The sequence below is a fragment of the Maylandia zebra genome, linkage group LG22 (genome assembly GCF_041146795.1).
Source record: "Maylandia zebra isolate NMK-2024a linkage group LG22, Mzebra_GT3a, whole genome shotgun sequence".
NCBI lineage: Eukaryota > Metazoa > Chordata > Actinopteri > Cichliformes > Cichlidae > Maylandia > Maylandia zebra.
In genome coordinates, this window is record NC_135187.1 from 5,269,648 (window position 1) to 5,296,413 (window position 26,766).

At 38.9% G+C, this 26,766-nt stretch overlaps 2 protein-coding genes and 1 long non-coding RNA gene across 3 annotated transcripts; 1 reads left to right on the plus strand and 2 right to left on the minus strand.

Annotated features, from left to right (window-relative positions):
• Nucleotides 1-1,118: 1,118 nt before the first annotated feature.
• LOC101482205 (formyl peptide receptor 2) lies at nucleotides 1,119-4,992 on the plus strand. Its single transcript, XM_012924271.3, has 3 exons — nucleotides 1,119-1,283; nucleotides 1,919-2,069; nucleotides 3,598-4,992. Exons 2-3 carry the CDS (start codon nucleotides 1,926-1,928, stop codon nucleotides 4,411-4,413), a joined length of 960 nt encoding a protein of 319 aa, XP_012779725.1. The 5' UTR covers nucleotides 1,119-1,283; nucleotides 1,919-1,925; the 3' UTR covers nucleotides 4,414-4,992.
• Nucleotides 4,993-11,919: 6,927 nt separating this feature from the next.
• On the minus strand, nucleotides 11,920-13,358 carry LOC143414594 (uncharacterized). The gene is made up of 3 exons (XR_013095236.1): nucleotides 13,018-13,358; nucleotides 12,825-12,921; nucleotides 11,920-12,642 (listed from the first exon to the last, which is right to left on the minus strand). It is a non-coding gene; the product is annotated as an uncharacterized LOC143414594 (long non-coding RNA).
• A 3,799-nt stretch (nucleotides 13,359-17,157) lies between these two features.
• slc39a7 (solute carrier family 39 member 7) lies at nucleotides 17,158-26,351 on the minus strand. The gene is made up of 8 exons (XM_012924289.5): nucleotides 26,081-26,351; nucleotides 23,390-23,959; nucleotides 21,750-21,918; nucleotides 21,033-21,113; nucleotides 20,762-20,896; nucleotides 20,445-20,552; nucleotides 19,501-19,697; nucleotides 17,158-18,318 (listed from the first exon to the last, which is right to left on the minus strand). Exons 2-8 carry the CDS (start codon nucleotides 23,948-23,950, stop codon nucleotides 18,064-18,066), a joined length of 1,506 nt encoding a protein of 501 aa, XP_012779743.4. The 5' UTR covers nucleotides 23,951-23,959; nucleotides 26,081-26,351; the 3' UTR covers nucleotides 17,158-18,063.
• Between the last annotated feature and the right edge of the window lie 415 nt (nucleotides 26,352-26,766).

A 26,766-nucleotide genomic window follows, 5' to 3' on the forward strand; every position in this document is an offset into this window, starting at 1 on the left:
ACACAGCCAATTTATGAAATTGGAATGGTAACATTTTATAAACTTCAAGACAGATGTCAACTTTACTGTGACGTCAAAATGTTCTGCAAAAACCCAAATTTCTTAAGAACAGAAAGAGCAGTTGTGACCTTTTGTGACACAGATACTAAATTCCTTCAAAGTCTTCAGTTTAAATTATATTTGCTTTTGTCTGTGGACAGACATGGATGCAAACTTTTTTTTCTTCCTTTGTTTCTATATGTGGTTGAAGAACATTCTATGGTCACTGTCATGCCATGTTTATTTCCCCTTTCACTGCAGCAGCTTTGCTTCTCTAAACTGAAGAAACCACCTTTGTGCAGAACAGCTTTTTCCTTTGAGGAGTTGTTGTTGTCTTCTTTTCATTTGCACTATAGATTCTTTTTGCACGACTAATGATAGGGCATGGTTGGAACATTATTTGCTTAACATGAGAAGTATAATTTTAATCTCTTGTAACGGGTTTTAATGGTTACATCCTATAGTTTATGTTAAACAATAACAACAATAATGGGCGGTGCTACCAATCGGAGGAGCATCTTCATGTGGATTTCTAAAGTTCTGAATTGATTTTTAGATTTAATGGATCAGGCCAATGACGTAACCTTTTTAACACTTTTTTAACCAAATATAATCTCCATAGCAGTGACTAGACTACTGTTTACCTAATTATAGATATATAAACTGGAATACTTACGTTGTTAACCCTTGGTAAGTTGTTGTCAAAGCAGAAGTCAAATATCTTCAAAGGTTTAGGTCTGAGGAATAAATCTCGCCATAAACACCACCTGGTACCATTTCTGGAGTTTTAGACTTTGCTGATGGTATTTGCCTAATGTTGTTGAATTGTGTGGGGTTTTTTTGTTTTTTGCATAGTTATATTCCATTGACCTTTGCCACTGTTTAAACTTAGCTATTCCTCAGATGCCTTAAAATATAATTCAACCATGCACAACAGTAGTTAAATGTAAAAATAAAAATAGATAAACATGTAAGTTCCAGGTGGAGGCTGGTGGAAGACTGAGTCAGGCTGGCTATGAATGAGGACCTGTCCAGACCTGTCCTAGTTCCTGCTTCCAATGAGCTGTGCATTTAGCCCTGGGCCTTCCGGTGTGCTGTGTGAACGTGTTTCTAGGCTGAGAAGAGCTTGGCTGCGTTGTATATATTGTAAATAGCTTAAATAGACCTTTTTGTTGTTGTTGATCTGGTAGCTGTAGGGGTAGGAAGTCGTTTTCTTTTAGTACATTTGGGGATTCTCATTATAGGTAAGGCAGTTCTGTTTCATTTCTAGAGTGTTTTGTTTGTTGTTTTTGCTATGCCCACCCTGACACTTGCTACCTTTTGAGTTTAATAAAAACCTGCTTGTTGTAAACCGTAATCCTGTGGCAGCGTTCGTTTTTCCTTGGCAGCAGGGAGTGTGGGCATTTTTACTTTCCTTTTTTTCTTTTTCTTTTTTGTGTTGTGCTCCGGTATCCCACACGGCTCAGATCTGTAGATACAGGTCTGCGTTATCATGCACAGCTACTCTTCCAGAGTTCAGGAATAAAAAGTATCTTATTATAACAGTATCACCAGGCTAATGTATCCCTTGAGATTAGGAGCATTAGCTTACAGATTTTGGCAAAATAAGTTCATGAAAACTTTTGCTTATATAAACTGATTTGGCCTTGCCTGAAATTATTTCTAAGATAATAATCTATTAAGATGACTTGCACTCCCAGATTTACCTCTTCTGTTAGGCTTCAGTCAATTATCTGTTTGTTTGTTTGTTTGTTAGTCAGGAAGTATGATACTATAGAATGACATATGAGGAAATCCTATGATTTTGTGCTCAGTGTCAGATCAGGAGTTACGTGGTTATTAATATTTTGAATTTTCTTTTCAATTCTCTTTTTTCCAGCAACGTAATGTCTTCCAATGCATCTCTGTCCACTAAGGACAATGATGACATCATCATTAGAAACATCAACTTTGTCCTCTACACAGTGACTGTTGTGCTCGGCATCACAGGAAACGCTGTGGTGATCTGGATGGCTGGAATCAAACTTAAGGTGAATATAGAGTGTTTTAAATATCTAATTTTGTTTGTCAGTAATATCTTCTGTGTCTCAGTGAAAACGCCAAAACGCGGCAAATCCCCGTTAGCGAGTTAACGTGGATCGGCCCGGGCGCTAACGCATTAACGCGCTAATGCGTTGGCGCCCGGCCGATCCACGTTAACTCGCTAACGGGGATTTGCCGCGTTAAAGCGGTTATGATGTTAACGTTGTATTAACGAGATTAACGCTGACAACACTACTTACATGTAAATGCAGAAACAAGAATATGTCAAACACTATACTCGTGGAAACACACTCAGTGACAAGTTTATCAAACACTCAATAGAGTTGAAAACTTTTTTTATGCTTAAAAAATGCTGTACAAAAAGTTTTAAAACTCTGTTAAAAAAAGAAAAAGCAAGTAATAAGAATCCTGTAAGTCTTCACTGTGAATATCATGACTAAGTACAGTACAGTACATCTAAGTTAAAACCCAGAATAAGGCCATATGTTCTTGAAAAAACAACATCATTAACATAAGTGGTTGCTAGTAACTAAGACTTATGAATAGTATTGTGCAAAAGTCTTGAGTCAAACTTCATTTCTTTATGTACAGTATACAATACATCTGGAAAGTTTTTACAGCCCTTCACTTGTTCCCTAATTCCCCGTGTTTCAGCCTAATTACACAGTAGATTAAAGTAATTTTTCATGTCAAAATTCTAAACGAAAAACCCCATAATGACAAAAAGTGTGCTTGAAATTGCCAGGATCCTGGCACAAGCATTTATTTGGCTTAGCAGGCAAATTCCAGGCTGATAGAATTCAGTGACTTTGCTTCCCATCTGTTCTTGAGTTCCTTTAGATCAGGGGTGTCCAACTCCAGGCCTCAAGTGCCAGTGTCCTGCATCTGTTAGATATTATCCTGGGTCCACACACATGAATCAAATGATTAGTTCCTTACCAGGCCTCTGGACAACTTCAAGACATGTTGAGGAGGTAATTTAGCCAATTAAATCAGCTGTGTTGGATCAAGGACACATCTAAAACCTGCAGCACACCTGCCCCTGAGGCCTGGAGTTGGACACCCCTGCTTTTGATAATGGCATGTGATGCTGACTGACATCTTCTAGGCTACTTAACTTTGTCAGGTAGATTCTATTTAAGTGATTTTATACATGTTTTGCATGTCATTACCCTGCATGGACGTCTAAAACTAACACATGAGTTAGAGTACGTTTTTATTGTGCTATGAAGTTCCTTTTATATCCGCAAGAGCAACCTAAGTTTATGTGCTCTGGGAACTGAGTTTGGGCTAAAACACACAGTTTTACAAAGTGACATAATTGCTATTTAACAATATTAGTTGACACCAGATTTTACATCCACTTATTCACATGATCACTAGATGTGTGCATAATGCATGCTGCTCTGTTTATTGATAAATTGATAATGACTGGGGGGATAATAATATCAAAGTCTGGTTACTTGCGTCATGTAAATAATATATTATTTTACTTTGTCTCTTCTGTCTCTTCAGCAAGCAGTCAACAATGTGTGGCTGGTGAATCTGGCGATAGCAGATCTGATTTTCTGTTTCACACGAATCTTCTCCCTCATCCAGATGAAGTTAGAACGGTGGCCTTTTGGTCTCTTTCTCTGCCAGTTTCATGGTTTGTTCAAACACACCAACATGTTCGGCTCTGTCTTCCTGCTGGCTGTGATCAGTCTGGATCGAGTGCTTTGTGTCCGTCAGCCCATCCTCATGAAGCGTCGACGCACCCTCTTCGCAGCGAGGGTGGTGGCAGTCTGTGTCTGGATTATAGCGCTCCTCTTCAGCATTCCCTACTTCACCTTCCGCAAAATCTACATGGACAACAACAACCAAACTAAGTGTAAAATGGTGTGGGTGGAGAAGCCAAAGGAAAACAAAAACACCAAAGTTGCTCTCTACTCCATGCAATTCATATTCAGCTTCATATTTCCCTTTATGGTCATTCTCATCTGTTACATCCTGGTTGGCCTGGGCCTCCGACGCACTCGTCTGTCAGGGAAATCTCGGCCCCTTCGTATATTAGTATGTTTGGTCATTGCCTTCTTCCTGTGCTGGGCACCTTACCAGTGCCTTCTATTAGTAGACATTGTGTATAATGAAAACAAAGTGGTGAAAAAGTGGTACTCTATAACAAAGAGCATTGCTTATTTTAACAGCTGTGTGAACCCATTGTTATATTTCTGTATGGGGCTAAAAGTCAAGGAGGGGTTTAGACAGAAACTCATGAGAGTTTATAAAAGGGCTCTGAGAGATGATATGGATGGCCAGATGGCTCAGCCAACTGATCCCTCTTTGGATTAAAGCTCTGGGTTAAAACAGAGTAGGCGGAGAGGAGTGGATGTAAGTAAATTTTACCTTTCCCCAGAAAAATACATGTCCTTATACATAACCATTAATATAATATTGAAATGCCGAAATCATTTTTTGCTTCCATTATATGATCAAAACCAGTATTTCAGAGTGAAACATAAAAGGTGGGAAGACTACAGTAATGATAATCGGTCAAATTAAAAGATTTATCAACAAAGGCTCAACAAAACAGATGTGTGAACTCCTACCTTTCGCTAAATCTGTTTCACCATCACTATATTTAAAGTCAAGTCTTAAGAACAGTGATAATTTGTTTGTTGTTTATTTATTTATAATACCTGGAAAATTCATATTGACACCAGAAAATTCACCCTCAATCACTATGTCATATTTTACATATTGTATATTATGTTTCTTGCTTTTGCTTTTTTCTTTTGTTTATCTATAGTTACCTAATTATAGATAAACTGGAATAATTACGTTGTTAACCCTTGGTAAGTTGTTGTCAAAGCAGAAGTCAAATATCTTCAAAGGTTTAGGTCTGAGGAATAAATCTCGCCATAAACACCACCTGGTACCATTTCTGGAGTTTTAGACTTTGCTGATGGTATTTGCCTAATGTTGCTGAATTGTGTGGGTTTTTTTGTTTTTTGCATAGTTATATTACATTGACCTTTGCCACTGTTTAAACTTAACTAACCCCAGCATTAGCTTATAGGTTTTGGCAAAATAAGTTCATGAAAACTTTTGCTTATATAAACTGATTTGGCCTTGCCTGAAATTATTTCTAAGATAATAATCTATTAAGATGACTTGCACTCCCAGATTTACCTCTTCTGTTAGGCTTCAGTCAATTATCTGTTTGTTTGTTTGTTAGTCAGGAAGTATGATACTATAGAATGACATATGAGGAAATCCTATGATTTTGTGCTCAGTGTCAGATCAGGAGTTACGTGGTTATTAATATTTTGAATTTTCTTTTCAGTTCTCTTTTTTCCAGCAACGTAATGTCTTCCAATGCATCTCTGTCCACCAAGGACAATGATGACATCATCATTAGCAACATCAACTTCTTCAGTCTCAGCTGACAGCAGGTTTCCCCAACTTCATAAAACTCATAAAATTTTATAGTGGTAAAAAAAAATTACTATGAAGATAAAAGCTCCTACTTACCTACAATGAAAAAAAGAAACAAGAAAAAAAAAGTGTTTACCTGTAGCTTAAATGCCTTTTTTATTTTAGAACCCCATGTTACACTCAATTAAAAATGGCATATTATGTAATCAACTTTTCAACCAAAATACCAGATGGACTTTTCAGACCGTTACAGGAAGCTTTGAAAAATATAGAGCACATTTATTTACATATGTTTATGCCTGGCCTGAGTGTATACTGTATAAATAATACCGCACCCAGCTATCTTACTGATCTCCTCAGCTTTTATACCACTGGAAGAGCGCTTACATCAGCAGGCCAAATGCTCCTGACCTTGGTTTAAGACCACAGGTGACCACACATTCGCCTCTGTTGCACCCTACCCTCTGGAATAATCTCCCCGAAGCTATTCGCGTGTCTATTTCAATTCAATCTTTTAAATTTCAATTAAAAACTTATTTAGTGTAGCCTTCCCTTTATGGTCCTTGGGCAAGACACTTCACCCGTTGCCTACTGGTGGTGGTCAGAGGGCCCGGTGGCGCCAGTGTCCGGCAGCCTCGCCTCTGTCAGTGCGCCCCAGGGTGGCTGTGGCTACAATGTAGCTTGCCATCACCAGTGTGTGAATGTGTGTGTGAATGGGTGGATGACTGGATATGTAAAGCGCTTTGGGGTCCTTAGGGACTAGTAAAGCGCTATATAAATACAGGCCATTTACCATTTACCATTCCCGGCTTTCTAGAGCCCGCATTTTGTAAGTCTGATTTAACCTTCAGCCTTTTGGCTTGTGCCTACAATGCCTGGTGTTAGTTATGTCTCCCACCTGTCAGTGTATTTATATTTGTATCTGTTATTGATCTTAATTGGTTCTGTGAAGCACTTTGGCATACCTCTGTTTTTTTGTGCTATATAAATTGTAATGTATTGTATTATATTTAACCTCACAGGACTTTTAAACAAATATCTCAACTATCATTGTCTTACAAAAGGGAGTCTATGTATACATCTGACAAGATGATACTGCTAATCTTTTTGCAGAGATTTATCTCCAGTGGAGGACATATAAGGAGGTACATCCCTTCCTATCTCTGTCCAGGTGTTCCACAGGTTTCACAAAACTTTGTCGAGTAAGGTCAAAGTAAAGTTTTATAACATGTTAACATTTAACATGATGTATCTTTTTTTCTAAGTTTTTCATCAACTGTTGTATAGTTCCCAATACATACATTTTTTATGCACACAAAATAAAGACAATTTATGAAAATTCTAGATATTTAAATATTTTGTTAAACATTGATCAACACTGCAACATATATTTGCCATTATAGTAAAAAGGAAATGACTTTCTAAATGTAATAATCTGTTCTGATTGTAATAATCCATTGTGATTTTAATAACTTGGAAAAACCCTGGAAACTGTGGCGAACGGAGCTCAGTCGATCCAAGTTGGTACCATATTTTTCGGACTATAAGGCGCACCTAAAATCCTTTAATTTTCTCAAATTGACAGTGTGCCTTATGATTGAAGTCTGGTTGTGCTTACTGACCTCGAACCGATTTTGTGTTGTACACGGTGCTCGAAAATCAAAACTCTGTCAAAAAACGTTTTAATACGACTCTGGTAAACTGCGAAGCCGCACTGCTTGATGGATTGTTGGAGTATTACCACTGTCGTAGTCAAGAGTTAGCTCGCTAGTATCCACCTAAACATGATATACAGTGGTCCCTCGCTATAACGCAGTTCTCTTTTCACGGCCTCGCTGTTTCATGGATTTTTTTGTGTGCAATTTTTCTTTCTTTCTTTTTTTTACAGCGCATTGTGTTCTGCGTCCTGATCGTCTGACTCTGAGCTTGGTTTTATCCCACATATTAAACATGTAACTAAAATTGGATTTTATCATCTAAAAAATATAGCCAGAGTCCGCCCTATTCTCTCTCGGGCCAACACGGAGATGCTGATGCATGCTTTTATTACCAGTCGCATTGATTACTGTAATGCCCTGCTCTCTGGTCTTCCTAAGAAGAATATTTCAACTTTACAACTCTTGCAAAACTCGGCAGCTCGTGTGCTGACGAAGACCAGAGGGCGGGCCCACATTACACCGGTTTTAGAATCGCTGCACTGGCTCCCCGTGTGTTTCAGGATCGATTTTAAAGTTCTTTTATTGGTTTTTAAATGTCTTAATGGTCTTGGGCCTTCCTATCTCTCAGATCTGCTTTTACCATACGAACCCTCGCGGACCCTGAGGTCCTCTGGTACTGGCCTTTTGATTGTCCCTAAAGTCAGGACACATACTCACGGAGAGGCAGCGTTTCAGTGGTATGGTCCTCGTCTGTGGAACAGCCTGCCGGAGGAGCTCAGGGCCGCAGAGAACGTACATGTTTTTAAGAACAGGCTCAAGACCCACCTTTTTAATTTAGCTTTTACTTAGCGTTTATTTATTTTATGCTTATTTATTCTATCCTGTTATTCTATTATTAATTTAGGATTTACCTAATATTTGTTTGATTTTATTCTTATTCATTTTTTAATCTTCTTATTCTATTTATATTTATATTGTATCCTGTTCTTATTTATTTTATCATTTTACCCTATATATATTGTATTGCGTCATATCTCCAGTGTTTCCTCGGAGGGCGCTCTCTGCACCGGGGCTGTTATTGACCGTGGCTGCTGGGTCTCTGGGGTCCTCTCAGCCTGGCTGGGGGGCTCCTTTGCCTCCCTCCTGCTGTGTGCCCAGCCTGGAGGCTGCGGTCTGTGACCGGCTCCCGGTGCAGACGGCTCCCTGTTATAGTGTTTCCTCACTTGGCTCATGCAAGCCCAGCCCAATTTTTACTCTTTAAGTGTGCGCGTGTGTGTATGTGTGTGTGGGTGGGGGGATATATGTGTATTGAGAGTGTGGGGAGTGAGTTGGAGGGTGGGGTGGGCTGCTTTTAACTATGTAAAGCACTTTGTGCTACATTTTCTCTGTATGAAAAGTGCTTTATAAATAAAGATTGATTGATTGATTGATTGATTGATTGTAGACCACTGTCAATCAATCTCATGTACAGTACAGAATGCATTCAGCATGTCAAACTTCCATAAATCTTTGATCGCTAGCAGTGTCAATCTGAAGTGCTGTACTGTATGTTTGTTTTCTCCCCAACAAACACAACAATGTCAGCTAAACGTTTTGCAACGTCAAAGGCACCTGCGGTAGCACCCGAAAGGCAGGGTGAGATGCTAACCATAAGGCACACCGGATTTTTATACTACATCTGCTTTCTGGTGACCTCTGACTCAACATCGCTGTCCTCAATCTCAAAGTCCTCCATGGAGCTGTAGCTTGAGTCTGCATTAGAGCTGGAGCTATGCTGGAAGGCAATTGAACAAACATTAGCACAAAAAATTATTTCTGTACAGTTAAAAGAATACAAATAATCTGTCTATGTAATATAGTTGCAAATACCCTTTTGCCTTGCAGGTAAGACTTCTGTTTTTCAAGTTTCTTTATCGCTTTGGATTCTGTGTCCACAATGGCTACATAATGTATGAGAGTGTGAATCCTGAACACAATGAACACAAAATAAGAATGTTAGATTCTCTTGGTGAGTATCAAAACACTGCGATTTGATGTAAGAGGTCACCTGTGGTATAGCATCGCAAGGAACTGGATCACAACTGAAACTGCAAATCCCAAAATAAACATGAAGGCAATTGGATCAATTTGGATATCATCTCCAAGTAACAGCGCTTTCAACCTGGAATCATAGGACATAAATGGTGCCCATTCTTGATAACACATCTTCCAACACTTACTTTGTTTCTCAGCTCTCGCAGCTCATTGGCCATCTTTTTCTGTTTTTCTTTGTCATCAGGCAGAGGTTCAAGATACTTCTTTTGAAGTTACTCCCAGAATTTATTTTCCTCCTGGAAAAGTTAGATATATTTTTAAGGTGTTTAAAGCTAAATAAATAGAAACAAAAGCTTTAAAGGAAAATAATATGTTCATTAATGGAACATATCTATAGCTTGTAAAGTGCCACGAATTAAAGACATTTTTGTGGGGCAAAGTAAGCATTTCTGCATGTTAATGAACAGTAATTATTACCCAAACACATAAATATCATACTATACATAAGACCATCATCATTTTGGGGAGTATGGGAGTAATGATAAATTCTAAACAGAGGTCATTTAAGCAAGGCAAATGAATTAATCAATAACACATGCACATCTGGTCGAGTGAGCCCTCTTGAAATGTCAGGTCGCTCGATAAACTCTGGAGCTTTTCAATCCAGCCTGCTGAAAACAGCCAGGCAAAAATTTTTTAATGGCAGTATATTTGTCTGATTTTAAAAACAAGCAAAAAAACTTTGCCAGGGTGTGGTTTGTGGCTCAGCTTCAATCTCATTGAGATTGTGAGACATGCCCATGCTTGAACTTGTGTTTACGGCCCTACAGGTTCCCTAAACATAAAAGGCAAATGGTTCAAAGAAAATTGGCTGAAGTTGTAAAGCTGGGAGTAATAGAAGAGTCACACATTAGCTATGTCCCAATTCCTAGGCCGCATCCTTTGAAGGACCAGGCTTTCGCGGTCTATGGGGGCCGGGTCCTCCGAAGGCCGGAAGTGCGAGGTTGTGAAATGGGACGATCTAGCCTTCAGATTTGCATCCCCAGCTGTCTCAGTAGAGTTTAATAAACTCAGCCGTCTACTCCTTGCTCACTAAAATATAAGAGGACATTGGAGTAAATTCTCCACCATCTCACACTTCTGTTCAATCAGCTTGACATTTATTCAGCTGTGTAAACTTTAATCTCAGCCAAACCAATTTACTCAGGAACAAATAAAACCCTGAAAAAAGACTAACAATAATATTTTAAATAAATCGAGGGAAATGAAGGACGTATTTGTCGGCCCCATTTGGAGCAGCCTTTGAATTGGGACAGCCTTCATGGCCTGGCTGTGACATTATTGGCCTCCAAATGCGGCCTTTGAAGGATGTGGCCTAGGAATTGGGACATAGCTAGTGTGTGGTGTAGCCCCATACTTCTCATAGTGAAGAAAGATGGGTCTATACAATTCTTTGTAGACTACAGCAAGAATGAGGTGTCACAATTTGATTCCTGTCCCATGCCCTGCATTGAGAGCTCCTGGACCCGTTAAGCACGATGATGATGATCCAATTGGTAAAGTAAAGGCACTTGGGATCTTTCTTGGCAAAAAAAAAAAAAAGAGTAGCAGGTGAGCTGCACAGCTGTATAGCGTTTTTTTTTTGTTTTTTTTTTACAACCAGTAGGCGACGAAGTAACAACTGATTAAGGTCAACATCCAATTACAACAGTAAATGAAAGGAAATAAAGTTTTATGGGTACGTTAATGGTATGTCAGTCTTTTGCTTGTATGATGATTAGTGTAAATAACATCTGCAGAATGTAGGTTAGATATTTTCAAGAGAAACACATTTATGCCACTCCTTTGATAAATCAGTCAGTGAACAGTCAGTGAATGTATTCCTTTTTTTTTTTGCCTGTCCCGTTTGGATCTTTAGCCATCAGAATTGTTGTCTGAAAGCCAAGAAAGATGACAAGTGGATTTACTTTACCAAGTGGATCATCATGGCCTTGCCATATTGGTCCATTTGATTGACCTTTATTATAATTATGTATTTATTGTATTTTCATTTTTTAAAGACGGGACAGACATGACTGGGGGAGAGGACAGGGAGAAAGAATGAAAGAAAGAGAGGGAGAGAAAGAAAAATAGAGGGGAGAAGAAAAAAAAAGAAAAACAAACAAAACACCTGGATCAACTGTATGGAGATAAAAAACCAGAAGACAAAATAAACAACAAAGAGCAACATAATAAAAACAACACCATCACAATAAACTAGCTAACAGTAGATACTAAATATTACATCTTATTGTGTTTTGTTTTGTTTTCCTTTTTTAATTTCACCTGTTGAGAATGAAAAAAGAAAACAAGCAGAAGAAAACGAGAGCAACATAATAAACAACATCACGATGATCTATGGGACTACACTCTAAAAACTATTGTTTAAGCTCAACAAAAAAAATTAACGCAACAGTTTCCATTACTCTTTTTGAGTTATGATAACTTATGTTGAAATTAGATTGAACCAACAAACTATATTGAGTTACGGGAATTAAATTATCCTCCATAATCAAAGGTGATTTTAATTACCATTTACGTAATATTTGGTAGCTTAAAAACATATTTTTAAGTTGTTTACTCATAAAAATTATGTTCCTCCAATTACTTTTTCCACATTATTTGAAATGATTTTTAAGTGTTATGTAATTAATTACAGCAATTACAAAAACAATTTTTTAAAGTTCATTATTTAAAATATTAAGTTGCTGATTTTCATCATTATTGTCATCATTTTAGCTTTCTCTTATTTTTTTTATTGTAATAGCTTTTAAGAAAGGAATTCATTCAACATTTTTTTTATCAAATAACTTTTTTATTTTTTAACAGTAGGCATTTCAACACTTTGTATTTAAAAAGTGAAAATAAACCAGAAATTTAGATTTATACCATCACAGCCAAGTTATAGAATATGCCTTTATGTATTTAACACCACAGAAACAAATGTGTTCAATTGGTAAAAAATCTACTTAGAAAACATTTTGTTGCAGTAATACTTCCATGCAAGTGTTCAGTAAATGTTAACTTTCAATGCCTACTAAACTTTACAAGATCTTGCATCTTTCTATTACACAATGCAGCAAACACCTTTAAGATCAATGTTACACATACAGGATTCAAAACAGTTAACAATTTTTGAAACAGAGTCAACATCTTTAACATAATGATGGTTCCATCAAGGTCAAGGAACAGCTTCTGAACAACTTCAAAAGTATATTTCAGATCCTTGCATTAGCTTAGATTGAGAGCATATATTATGCCCATGAGCAAAACACAGCACCTTGGGAAATTCTGGCCCTCCATGATTTTTGTTTCCTCCACCACAATGGTTGCAGTCTTATGGTTAGATCCAGGGGTGTACCGGTTACTGATGATGGCAGTTTTCATCACCTGCCTTAAGTTCTTCGGTGTCCTTGTAAAGCAAATTTTAAAAAATAGGTTAGTGAATTATAGATTAGACTTTTATACTTACTGAATCGTAATGAATTCAGATGATCAATGGAACACACACACACACACACACACACACACACACACACACACACACACACACACACACACACACACACACACACACACACACTGTTGAATTACTTGCACCAAACTCCATGAAAAGGTCCTCGTCCTTCTCTCCAAGGAAAGTGATAAGGCAGCAGATGGCTACTTCTCTGCGTGTTTCAATTGTATTGTACTATTTAAGAAAAAATAAAGTATGCGTATAAACTACATGGGTGACTGCCAACAAAGTGCATTTTAAAGCTACCCAAAGTCTAAATAGTTGTCCTACCTCAAGAAGCATGTCCTTGATCTGCCTGATTCTCACTCCTTTAGCTCCTCCCCTTGATAAAATGACATCCATCAGTTTTGGGGTGCAATGGTCAAGTGTAGCCATTCAAGGCTTACAGTGGTTATTCTCTTGAACTCCTCCTTTATCTGTAGACCACACAAACAGAAGAATTAAACCTTGCAGACTATTAGCTATACTGCATTAATGAATGCTGTATTACATTATTTAAAGAGGATAGACATGATCTAAGGCTACCCCAAGTTTTGAGGGAACCAAAACAATCGTGGTGAAGACAAGGGAGACTTCCCCACCATAACCGTGGTGTAATCTCTAATGTTTTAGCAACCCTGTTTCTGCAGAGGTTTCGAATTTACACATTGTTCACTCCCAGCCCATTTTGTAAAAAATTAGATTAGATTAGATTAGATTAGATTAGATTAGATTAGATAGAACTTTATTAATCCCTCGGGTGGGTTCCTCTGGGAAATTCGATATTTTTTTTTTTTTTTTTTTTTTTTTTTTTTGTGTCCCAACTTAACAAAGCACTAATGACCCTAGATTATCACACTATACTAACTGCTTACATAAAGTCTTGATGTTAAGTAGATTCACATAGCCTATGCCAGAATAATGCTATTGGAATGACATTAACAATATTTCACACAACCTGATTTTTCAAAAAGAAACAAAGATAGCTGCAGCTCTTAAGATCAAGAACAATACTTACTTTAAGCTGTATCACAATAGTAACCAAAATCATTTACAATGTAATATTACATATAGGTCATGCAAATTTTATAAAGACATAAAATAGGTGAGCCAGGGGGGAAAAAGAAGCCTCTAGGTCATCCTCTGACAAAACTATTCACAGCTTAAAGGCTTCTAATTTTGGTAAAAAGAAAAACAAAATCAGCCTAAGATCGAAATTAGATTGCACTGTGTAGCAAAACTTTAACCACGCTTTTCCTAGCCACAGTTGCACTCTCTAGCTGAAGACTTTTGTCAAATGAAACTTTATAAGTCTTATCCTCTGCTGTGCTAAAGTTTAGAATGGCTAGCATTAGCCACATGTGGTAGTGCAAAGTATTTCCTTATCTGTATGAGCATCACATCATACACAAATCCACTACAGGTGACTAGCACAAATGCTTTGCTTTGGTAGAACTGTTATTTGTAAATGAAATGTTACTTACCTTGAAATGTCTTTTACAAAAGCTTGCACCATGCAACCCAACATGTGTGAATTTGCCCGGGCTAGTTAAGTCGGTAGGGGAGGGAATTTGAAATCAGAAGTTACAGTGGAAAAAGAATAAGTTATCTATTCAATTTCTTTAAGTAATTACAACTTGAATTTTATTTTAAACCCACTAACATTGGGATTTAATTTCAAATTACATATAAAATTAATTTAATGTAATTACCAACATTATTATTTCAACACAACCCAAAAAAATAAAGTTTGCAACTTAGAAGGTCTATCTTAATCAATAAATTAGAATTTTTATGTTGCAGCCATGGATTTAATCAAGTGGTGGTAAAAGGCCTGATGAATTACTTTTTAGAGTGTATAAGAGTAAATACTAAATTTTAAACATTATTGTGCAGCACGTAAGATCGACAGCGCACAGTGTGCTTTGAGGTAGGAGCCAAAAAGGGTGTAGTTTGTGGGTGTGAGCACCCGTGTGTACACCTGTGAGCATGGACGCGCTTGTTTTTAAAAGGTTCCTTCATGTAATGATCTGCTAGAGGGTGTGGGGGGGGGGGGGGGGGGGGGGGGGGGCACAGCCCCGTCCACCAGGACATGAAGCAGGTATGGAGGAGATTAAAACTCCAGACATCCAGAGGCCCCCAGAACACAAGAGACCAAGGAAGACCAACAGAGGGGCAGCCGCGCCACTGTCCCAGAAAGAGCTGAGGAGAGTCCCAGATGAGGGGTCACTCAGCAGCCGCGGAGCAGAAGCCAGGGGGGGTTGCAGTGACGTGCCCGTGAGCTCCGCCGGCAGCCAGCTGTGCCTGAGTGACCGAGCCCCAGGCCGAGAGGCCGAGGGCACCCCACCCCCGAAGTGGCCCGAGCGAGCCCCAGGCTCCAGGCCCCGACAAGCGGCCGCCAAGGAGTGAGCCGGCGTGTACCTGGACGCCCATCCCCGGACACAAAGAACTACCAACGCACCGACGTCTGAGGGCATCAGTGAATGTATTCCTAATCTAAAACTGCAATTGGAGATAATGGATTTCGATAGTGGTTATCAGTTTCGACTGTTTAGCCCGGCTATCTGCTTCGGGCTCACATGTCACGTGACACCAAGGCACATGCACAAACGGATCCCTGTGAGTGCCTCCCACACCAATCTGAGATATTATTCAATGATATGGTCATAAACATCTTACACATAAAAATCTATAAGAACATAAAATTCAACACACTCTGCGTCTCTGTTTATTTACAGTGTGATGCCAACAGATTAGAATTCTGAAACTGGAATTATTTATACATTAAATTGCTGTCCTACAGACTAACAAAGGAATCACTTTATTAGGCTCGAAATCACTTCAGAGCGAAGTGATTTTAATTTTACTGATTGAATAGGTATCCTCTGTGTCTTCTGTGTTCTACTAGGTTGCAATACCAGCATTGTAAAAGAGACTTGGCACCAGATTACATAAAATATATAAAAATTAAATAGACATTTTCTGCATCACGAAATTAATACATACAAATTCTAGCAATGCAGGCACAGTTTGCATTGCTGTAAAATTGCAGCTGGGCTTCATTCTTTATGTTAGTAACTTACATCTTAACAAGGTGCACAAATAAAACATATAGCCCCAGCAGATAATCCAAATTTATATCACACTTATTATATGCCATAAATTAAAAAAAACTTCTAGATGAGCCAAAACTCAGAACATAACGGTATTCTGACCAAGTTATGTGTTCAGCATAAGTTACCATCGTGATTTATCCAGGCAGAAATAAAATAATTTTTGTAACACAGAAAATTCTTGACTTTAAGATCAACACCTTGCTTTGTAGCAGAGCCCTCACACCAAAAGACAGCCTGTGTAGAGTAGGATGACTGAATTAATCAGCACAGAGCTAAATGTCATGTCACATTGTGACCTTATTGTTGTTTAAAGCTACCAGTTGTATAAAGATCAATAATTTTTTCACAGATTTCGTAGGTTTGCGTGCATCAACAGGCTGTTTGTTTTTGTTTCTAGCTTTTCCTCGTTTTAAAACTGCATTTTACGAAACGTTGTTTGAAGGTCGTGGAGCAGGAAAGACCAGATTAGATCAGCTAAGTAGGTCAGGTGGGAGTGACCTGTTTGATTGGTATGGTTTGGCTAAACAACAGAGTTGATCAAATCTAGTGGCAAATCACAGAGCAGCCATATAAAAAATGTTTATTTTGCCAAACAACTTGCCTTCTGAGTCTATAGTGAATTCTAAAATAACTAAATAAATAATTGTGATTAGCCATTTTGCCTAAACATGGTTAAATCTGGAGATTATGGTCTAAGGAGCTTGGAAAGAAAGTGACTGAACCCTCATCCAGGATTATTTTCTTATAAAGCCAAATGGCCTATTGGCCGTGCACCTCACCACATACACCAAGGTGTGGAAAAAGGCGTGGGTCATTCTCAGCAGAGGTTTTGGTTGAAACCATTGTGAAACCTTGGAGGTTCTCAGTCATCTAGGTCAGATTGTTCTGCCACTATCTTTAACTCTTGTGAAATAAAAAAAATAAACCCACAAACACACAAGTGTGTTGCTTCACAAGTCTAGCAAATGTCCTTTAAGGTGCTTTTAACATGATTTGAGGACGTGAGATCTGTCAAGCACAACAAATGCTGCGCGAGACATCTCTTACTCCCTCTTGTGGCCTTTTCTGAAAATAGCCACAAAAAACATCTTGACACATGCTCAATCATCCAGGTAAGTACATCTCCACAAGTTGGTTGTGTTCATCTGAACGTTTTCTCCCACTGAAAACGCTACGTCCAGATGAACAGAATCAACTTTTGGAGAGTCACAAAAAACATTTCTGTGTTTGGTAACATCACTTCTAACAACTTAAAACCATTTCATTATAATCTTGTTACAGTCAATTACAGAACATACAGAAAAATCATCAACACTTTGAAAATAATTACCCTTTATTGAGGATTTCAGAACAGCTGCAAGTGTTTTATTTATTCTTTGTCATCAGCTGAAAAAAATAGTTTGGTTAGGAATGTGAAAACTGCTTCTACTTTAACAAACAACCAGGTGAGAGTTTAATAATTTCAGAGTAATTATGTTGCCATTTGTAGCACATGCGTAAAAGCCACATTCACTTTTATTGTGTGGAATGTAAAAATATTGAGATTGGGTACATTCAAACTAAACAGATATTAATCAAGTAGAACAGAGCACTGAGTCACTTCAGTGGGAGCCACACCAGCACTGTCTCCACTCTTTCACTCACCAAAGCTTGAAATGAACAGAAGACCTGTTACATCTTAAACTGATATGGATTCAGATGGAAAATGTTTCTGACTTAGAGGGAAGTTACTTGTCAGCTCAGCATGTAGTTAGATGGCGGCCGGATGGTCGATGTAGTGAAGATGTTAAGTTGATACTGAGCCGCTGTACAGAACGAGTCCACATCCACGTTCTTCCCTTTCCCAAAAATCCTTCCACTCATGTTATTTCTTCCAGCTGTCAGTTTCTTTAGTGGAGCAGTGTTAACAATCAAGAAGTTAACACTACTCCTCTCAAAAACCACAAAGTAGTTATACAAATCAGGGATGTGCGCATGAACTGCTAAGAAAAACAGACACTACACAACAAAAACATTTCCACTTTCCATCAAGTAGTGGCGTTTGTGCCAAAATACAACTCAATTTAAAAAAAAAAAAAAAAAAGAAACAAACAAGGAAACACAGCTTTGACAAAAATAATCCACATGATCTCTACGTGAAAAGGCTTTTTTAACCGTTTGACCTCTTCTCTCTGTCTCTCCATCCCCTGTGCTGTAAGAAGTCTGTGCGCTCTGCAGCGCCTCACTCGTACTCCGCAATCAGCACCATCATGCCAACTCCGAACAGCAGGGCAAGAATTTCCATTAGAGACTGGCCGAAACTGGAGCGGCCCGCCAGCAGCTCTGGGAGCACCGTCACTGTGGCGATGTAAACGAACCCGCCAGCCGTGAAGGGCAGGATCCAGGCGGTGGCAGCGGCACCCACACCTTCAGCCAACAGCGAGCAAGCTGTCCCAGCCAGAGCTCCCAGAGCGGTCAGCAGCTGTAGACACATGGCCTGCAGGCAAGGAGGGAGAAGACAATGCTTCATTAATTTTCAATAGTTTTATATATATTTTTAAAAATCTTTTAAAGAGAACCAGAATATTTTGGTCCCCATTTTAATCCAGTATATAAATGTCTATTTTTGCACCACATACTAGGTAATCTGCACTAAAAATAAAATATATATATATATATATTTAATTACTATTGAAAAAATAATTTTTCTATTTTAAAGCTAAAACCAGAGATAGGAGTTTATTCAAATCTTACAATTAGCTTTAAATATGTTGCATATATTCCAAGAGTACAGCTGTCATACTGTGCATATATCAAAGGCTTTTATTGTGAAAGAAAGGTGCAAGAGGAAGCTTGTTTTGCATGTGTGGACCAAAGCAGCTTCCATGTACATATCAGCAAAGAGCACAACAGCATCACACAGTCAGGGTGAATTTGTACCAAAAATATTTGTTTGGTTTGTTTACTACTTTTTGTCCTTATCTGTACTCTAATTTTAATACCTGTACAGTACTCTGCTTTGGTAACTATTGTCCATGATGTAAATATGTAAAAATTGTGTGTTTCTGTTCCGTGTCTTGTTCTGTTTGTGTATGTGGTTTGGGGTTTTTTTTTTTTTGGTTTTTTTTAAACTGCTGATACAACCAAATTTACCCTTGTGTGACAATTGAAGGATTCGTCTAGTCTCTCTATTTTCAGCACCACTATGGAGTTTTACAGTTTCACTCAGTTAAAAGCACGCTGAGAACTGTACACAGAAATCCAAGGACTTTTTGGCCTCTATACCAAAATTCAAGAGTTTCATGGTTCAAAAGCACAGTTGCCAGTCAGACCACAGCAGGTTTTCCACTGTGTTTTATGGGGAAGGTGGAGCAGTGGCTTTACATATTTAATGACTGTGGATGCTGTTTGGGTTGTCATTTAGAGACTAAACTGACCACGAGACAAGATGTGTCAGTATGTGGGTGGATAACCATTTCCTGGTGAACACGCTTTACAGTTTAATTAGAAAACTGCATGTAGACAGGCTGTCTTTGTTTGAATAGTTCTTATTAATTCCTCCTTGTATGTAGTTGTTGTTTGCTGCTTGTTTATAATTTGTTAAGTATACTGACAAGTGTGTGTACACTGTGTCAACGACTTTGAGACTTTTTGCAGCTTTTTCATATTTGGTGGTTACCTTCCTCTTGGTGCAGCCAGACTGGACGAGGATGGCAAAGTCTCCGATCTCATGTGGGACCTCATGAAGCAGGATGGTGATGGTGGTGACGGTGCCCACAGCTGGACCAACCAGGAATGAAGCTCCAATTGCCAAACCATCAGTGAAATTATGTGTGAAGTCAGCTGCCAGGTTTAGGTAACCAGACACCTTGATATCTGCATTAGTGGAAGGAACAGTAAAGACCCGAAGAATATGTAAAGTGTTTAGTGGCTCATGGATTGATGCAAACAATGAGCTTTTTATGTTTCAAGATTCCCACAAAAAAAACATAAATAAGAACAACCCAAGAAAAATGTGAACATTCTTTCCTCTGACACGCACATTAAAAACTTGATTCCAAACAGATTTTGAAAGACCAAGAAAACATGTTTGCAGCTTGGTTCTGTTTTGTGTTACACACAGCTGATCTCTGAAGCTAAGCAGGGTCGGGCCTGGTTGGTACTTGAATGGGAGACTGCCTGGTACCAGTCTGTTCACCATCTCAGATGTGAACATTTTCTGTTTTATCCTCAACTGCACATTTTTGCAGATTCCAGACAATCAAGAATCCAACCTCTGCGCCACGTTAATTCTATCCCAGTTCCATCTGAAGTGGGAATTTGGAAATTCAGAGTTCGCCAAAGGGGATTTTCCCCCTTAAAAAGTCAGAGCAGCCATACAACAACCCAACTTTACAATCCAAGATGGCAGCAATGGGAATAAACAGTAGAAAATGTCATTTTTACTACCACTATTGTGTAGTTATGACTCGTAAAAATAAGCCACACACAGTGACCAAGCTCTATCAGTGAACGTCCTGCAGCAGCATTTTTAAGAAGCTCAAAGAAGTGTGGGTGTGTGCAGGTTCAAATTCTGTTTGAAATCAGTTGCTTCAGCACAGAAACTACACTTCAGTGCTTCACCTGTACTCTTTTTCTCCTCTTTCTTTGATGGTTTCTGATCTTTGCTTTCTTTCTTCTCCTTCTTTTCTTTTTCCTCCTCTCCATCACTGTCCTTCTCTTTGGGAGCAACTGAAAAAGCCACACAGAACAAAGTTCAAAACACCTACAGAGAATATAGCTGGGAAATCTAGTGAACATGCAGTTTTACAAAAAACTTCTGAACTGAAAACAGCAACAAAATAACATTTACTATATGCAGGAATCTGGTTTTGTACACAACTGATCTTTCAGGGCAATTTAAAGGAGCTTGATCAAAAGAAGAGTTTTCTCCAGCGTACCGTGAGAGTGTCCATGGGAGTGTCCGTGGCCATGTCCTCCCTTCAGCAGACGCACAAATTTTTCCACCACTAGGAAAGCGATGATCCCACCGAGAACCCAAAGACCCACAGACATCATATGACCGTGGGCCGCTCCTATACAGGTAGGGAATAGGGAGCACTGCTTCATGAGCTCTGCTTGGCTTTAGAAACTTTTTCTTTTAAAATCACCGGCAAATAACCAGACAACACACAGGCAACATTAAAAAAAGGAAATCCCATTAATGCATACCGTGAGAGTGGCCGTGGTCATGCGACTCTTCAGTTGCATGCGAGTGTCCATGATCCCCATCTCCGTGATGTGAGTGGGGCTCTGTGCAAAACAAATATGACACGAGGAGACGTCAGAAAGACAAAGTGAGGATCGTGCTGCTCTGTTTTTCTCTCTCAGCTGTTTAACAAATCTAAAAGTTAAAACCAACAGAGACACCGAGCTGCTCATTTTACCATCACAGGCAATTATGGCTTTGACAGGAGTGCCAAAGCTGTAAAGGCACCAGTATACCCTCCGCATGGGTCGCGTAGCACGCCGCCGCAACATCATCACGCAGTCACTTCTATTTAGCCGTTGCAGTATTCTCCTGAACGACAGGTGTCGCCACTTGGACAATAACACCACGTAAGTGCTGATACAGGAAGAGAAGAAGTCAAAACCAGACGCAAAGACTTTGCCCGACTACAACCTTTTCCACAAAGTGTCATATTTTCTAACTGTTGCAACATCTCTCGCTGTATATATGTGTTTACTTTTTCAGTGCCCGACGTGCAAAATCACTGGACTGAATATCACTGTAATCAATTAAAAACTATTGTCTCTGTCATACGATCTTTGTAATTAACGTGAGCATATTTGAAACACTTTATAAATACTTAAAATCTTCACTTACATAAACTTACAGTAAAAAAAAAAAGAAAAGAAAAAGGAAATGAGAATGGAACTCGTACTCACCCAGAGCATGTGGTATGAGGTGGAGGAAGGCGTCACCCAGCAATCCACCAGATGCGAAGCTCAGCAGCACTTTGAGCAGATTCTGGTGCTGGTCGCTGTTGGACTGAACTGGGATCAGAAACAGGATGAGGAAGGGAGCTGCACTAATGAGCAGGGTGGCTCCGATAGCCTGCAGACAAAGATGAAGGAGGGAGTTTAAATTTCAAATGCTTTGTATTCATGTGAAAGATAATCCTTAACTCACTAAAGAAGAAACATGAAGGAAAATATATAAAGTAGGAGAGGAAAAAAAAAGGAAAGGATACAAATATAATATAAAATATAATATTCTGAGGTTTTCGGATCTGTCAGCACAGATCTGATGACTGGAAAACAAAACTAAAGAGCTTCTGACTCAGACAGATAAAGCACCAAGGAGCCATTTGGATGCCGACTATAACTCCAACTTTGTTCTTCAGTAGTAACAATGCACCACTGCAAGGCTGTGAGTCATTCAGGGAACAGACAGCGCATTCAAGTTCCTCAAAATAAGAAACAAACGAGAGCCAGGGAAACTCTTTAGAGAAGATACAGATAAAGGCACACAATAAGTTGCATACAGATATCACCCAGTTGTGCAAAACTCCACAATTCAATTTGTTATGAGATCATAACGAGTCTGATTTTGTCTCAAGAATCCTGCTGCTTTGCTGCACAACAATAATTTCAAAAGAATGTAAACCATGATCAACAGCTTGCAATAACAGACCTCTCACTACAAACTAAGGCTTTAAAAAGCAATTTCATTTATGAAGCCTTTGCTGCTTGGTTGGGATTGACACTTGGCTTGAGCATCATACTGTGTATCTCACTACCAGCTTTGTGATTGTATCATAAAAGTGTATAACAAAGGTTAGCGTGATGTTCTGAAGAGATTTGATGTTGTGCTGGGAGCGGTGGATTGCCATTTGTGGAAAGAGTGCAGTTTGCTTTTTATTATCACATTCTTGTCTGTTCATGCAACACATCTGAAGTAATGCCAATAAAGGTGTAGAGCGCTCTGACAGACCTACCTGCAGTCTAGGAACAGTTGCACAGTTTTGTGTAAAATGGCAAACGTTTTTCTTTTCAAGCATCAAGGAGATAATCAGAGAAAATAATCAGTGACATATTTTGTTTGATTTGTAAACATATTGTGATGACTGAATTTACAGTGCAGTAAAAGGTTGATGTTTCTTCTTTACACACAAAATGTAATCTGCTTATATACATGTGATTACTGGCGATGATAAATGGTAAAATGAACATTTGTTAATTATCTAAATAATCTGTGTATTTTCATATTCTTTTCTAAACTGTTTTTTTACTAAAAATAAAGTGTATTTAACGAAAGGACTTATACGAGTATAATAATATACTTTTCCTTAGGCTGTGGCTATGACGCATTTATTTTTATTATTCACAGAAAATTTTGAATCTGACATTTGAAGCTGTGGTTTACTGGAGACAGACGTTTCTCGTCTTCATGCTTTATAGAGTTTTACTGAGATGTGAACATTGTATCAACGTACTCAAATCATCAGCAGGAAAAACAGGTTTATGCCACTATGATTAATTTGTCTTCAAACCCAACTGCTGAACCTAAACAAGCAGTCACTCACCTGTGTCCAGAGCTCCACCATGTTCCTCTTCTCTTTGCCCGCCTCCCTCTTCGTCCTCTCCCCTCCGTGTGAGTGCTCGTGTCCACCTCCCTCCTTGTGTACTCGAACAACATTCTCATGATGAGCATGATCATGTCCGTGATCGTGAGTGTGCCCATGTCCGTGATCGTGGCCGTGATCGTGAGTGTGCCCATGTCCGTGATCGTGGCCGTGATCATGAGAGTGGCCGTGGCCGTTTCCGTGATCGTGGCCGTGATCATGAGAGTGGCCGTGGCCGTTTCCGTGATCGTGGCCGTGATCGTGGCCGTGATCGTGCTCCTCTTCCTGCAGGTTGGCCTCAGCGCTCCACTTGCTTGCTCCATGGAACATCTTCACCTGAGAGCCATGGGAGTGCCCATGGTGGTCGTCCTCGCCGTGTGAGTGGCCGTGGTGGTGGTGATGGTGGCCGTGGGTATGTCCATGGTCACCATGGGAATGGCTGTGAGCAGTGGCTAAATGGGATGCTAACAACAGTACTGCAGATGTTGCCAATGTCAATGCCAGCAGACGTACACAGCCCATATTAAAACCCTGGGATGTAGAGAAAGGAGAAGAAGACATCTAATAAATAAAAACCCAGCAGCATCAAAACTGAAGCCAAAGTGAGGGTGAAGAAACAGACTCTAAGTTTAAACTGTCCAACCAAATGACATTAAGGAAATCTTTAAAGGTTTGATGCAAAATTAACTATGAAATTCCCTTCTGTAGACAGTTTCCACATCCTTAACAACAGAGGGTCAATCTGTTTGTAACACTGCAGTTTAATTTTCTTCAGGTTTAAGATTAAGGCTGCTGACAGACAGGGAAATGCAGCTGATCAGGGTCGGGTGGACCACACTTTGAGTCACTGAACTGGACCTCATGACTCTGTTTGTGTTGTTATTGCCTTATTGAACAATTGTCAATGAAATTGTAATACTTTACTAGTCTCATCTATATTAAGCAGTTTAAAATGCAGCTTGGTAACCAAGCTAGCATCAGCTGATAACTACCACCTTCTACTCCAAATATAGTAACTTCCTGCTCCTTTAACAAGAAGAATCCAAGACCAATGGGTGATGCAATAATGGTTATGTTCCTCATTTATATACAGTTATGGCTGTAACTCAGAGGGCATGTTTACATCTACACTCAAAGCTTCTCAGTTAGTCTCAGGCCGTCTTTGTAGAGCCTACGACGTAACCTGTGTAAGTTGCTGAACTCTACTGGCATTTATGCTTGTGCCTGGTGCATTATATGTTAATTTATTTGTGGTCATGTCCTGATGTTTTATATATGGTGGTTTGTTAGAACCAGATACAATGTTGGGACTTCTTTCCCTTCTGGGTGCCAACCCTTTGTTTTGATCATTTCTTGCAAACATATTTGTGTTAAGCTTTTTTCACTTCTTTATACATTCCCTTTTGTTTCACCAGTCTCTCCCCAGGAATTTGCTGACATTTGTGAGTCTTTATATTGATGCTATGATTAGTCCTATTCCTTATAGTGAGATAATGATTGTTATTCTCTTATTGAATTGACTGTACTCAACAGGACAGTTAAAACAGTTGTGCGCTGCGTAGAGCCGATGTGTAGTTAGGTGCATGTTTGGTTGTAGGTTATAGCATAGGGTTCAGAGGGGTTTGTGGTTATGACGTAGGTTTCCTGTTGAAGCACAAATCCCCAGTCACTCTTTGTTGCACTGTCTACGCATGTACATACAGTGCAACAAGTTATTGAGCATAGTCCTCGATGTTATCTTTATTTAATCAGTAAACATCTAGCCATATTTTAGGATCACGTTCTGTTCATGGTGAGTTTAAAAATCACAAGAAGAACAGAGTATGAGTCAGAATCAATCTTTGGCCCAAACAGTTTGTGTGACATCCAAGGTATTTCAAGAGGAAATTAGAAACTACGCATGTACAGACAAGTTACTGCAGAAACGAGCACTTTCTTTAAATGCAGGATTCGAGCTATTCTCCAAGATCTGAGACGTCAAAAAATAAGCCTTAATAAGCCTAACCTATTAATATATGACTACGTATGTCATTCCGTGCGTCTTAGGACGCATTTCCAGTAAGAAATGGGATCCGCACCAAATGTGGCGATTGATCAGTGAACTGATCAATATAACAGCGAATTATCCTTAATACATCAGAGTTTGCATGAAGCCGTTGCAACTGTCCACTGCTGTGACTCCAGACTGAAGCTCTTCAAATTAAAAAGCAAACTTTGTAGCTTGTTTTTTTGTGCTTTTAGCTGGTTTGCTTTGATATAATACTGTAATACATCGCTGCATGTGTATGTATGTGCACCAGCATCTGCTGATGTGTGCTTGCAGCCGTATCATTTTAGCTGTGACGATATAATGAAGTGAAGGTAATCGGACTTTGACTGAGCTAGCTTTGTCTTCTCTTGTGATTGTTTATTTGCTCACTGTTTGGTGGGTGAAAGTGGATAATCCCTGTGGAGAGCATCAACTTTAATCTCAAAGTAAACAGCAAAAGCCGCTCAAAGAGGACCACTGACCACAGGTTTCAATTAGCTGTTAGGAAAGTCTGCTAGCTGGCTAGCTAGCTAGTTACTAAACTTGCTAGCATGTTGCTGCAGCAGAAGCAACATGTCTGAATGCAACATGATAACAGAAAAAAATAAAGATTAAAATCTTACCAGATCGTGCCAGATATCACCGAGTGTCGGCCACTTGATAACCGTCTGTCCTGGGTTCAGAACTACCAATATTTCTGCCTACGTTGATGATGCTGGTGGCTGAGAATAAGACGTGGCATTTACTCAACTAAACTAAACGAAACCTCGCGGGAACGCGTTCCATTCAAAGTCTACCTCCGCCTTTCGTGGTGCTTTTGAGACACCTTTTTACTCACTACTTAGATTCAATTATATTTTATTGCCTTTTTAAAGCATTATAGTGGCATATTAAAACGTTTAACTCAACATAAAAAGAGTACCATTTCTTCTAATTTAAAGGAGATAACCAAATTATCGCGAGATATGTGATACCGACAGCACCAACCCGGAGACAAGGAGGATATAAACATCGTGACTCGATTAGCTGAAGGTTTGTTTATTTATGTAAAGGAAGGAGACTTTTTTATGATAGAGAGGGAGTCTGTCACGACATAAATAAACAACAACAACAACAACAACAACAATAATAAGATTATACACATTTATATTTTATTAATTGTCAGATAACTTTTATTTAAAAGCGGAACATAAAAATAAGTTGCTTTAAATCCAATGATAATAATCGTTTGATGAAGCAGTCATTACTGCATTATAAATCGCATTTTTTTAAAAAGTAATTAATTGAAAATAAATTTCAAAAAAATCTA

Bases quoted from the DNA above. Each gene is read 5' to 3' on its own strand.
- slc39a7 (XM_012924289.5), bottom strand. From the start codon at position 23,950: ATGGGCTGTGTACGTCTGCTGGCATTGACATTGGCAACATCTGCAGTA. The intron at 21,114-21,749 runs GTGAGTACGAGT...TGTTTTGCACAG, and splicing joins CCTCATACCACATGCTCTGG to AGCCCCACTCACATCACGGA. The intron at 20,897-21,032 runs GTATGCATTAAT...CTACCTGTATAG, and splicing joins TGACCACGGCCACTCTCACG to GAGCGGCCCACGGTCATATG.
- LOC101482205 (XM_012924271.3), top strand. From the start codon at position 1,926: ATGTCTTCCAATGCATCTCTGTCCACTAAGGACAATGATGACATCATC. The intron at 2,070-3,597 runs GTGAATATAGAG...CTGTCTCTTCAG, and splicing joins TGGCTGGAATCAAACTTAAG to CAAGCAGTCAACAATGTGTG.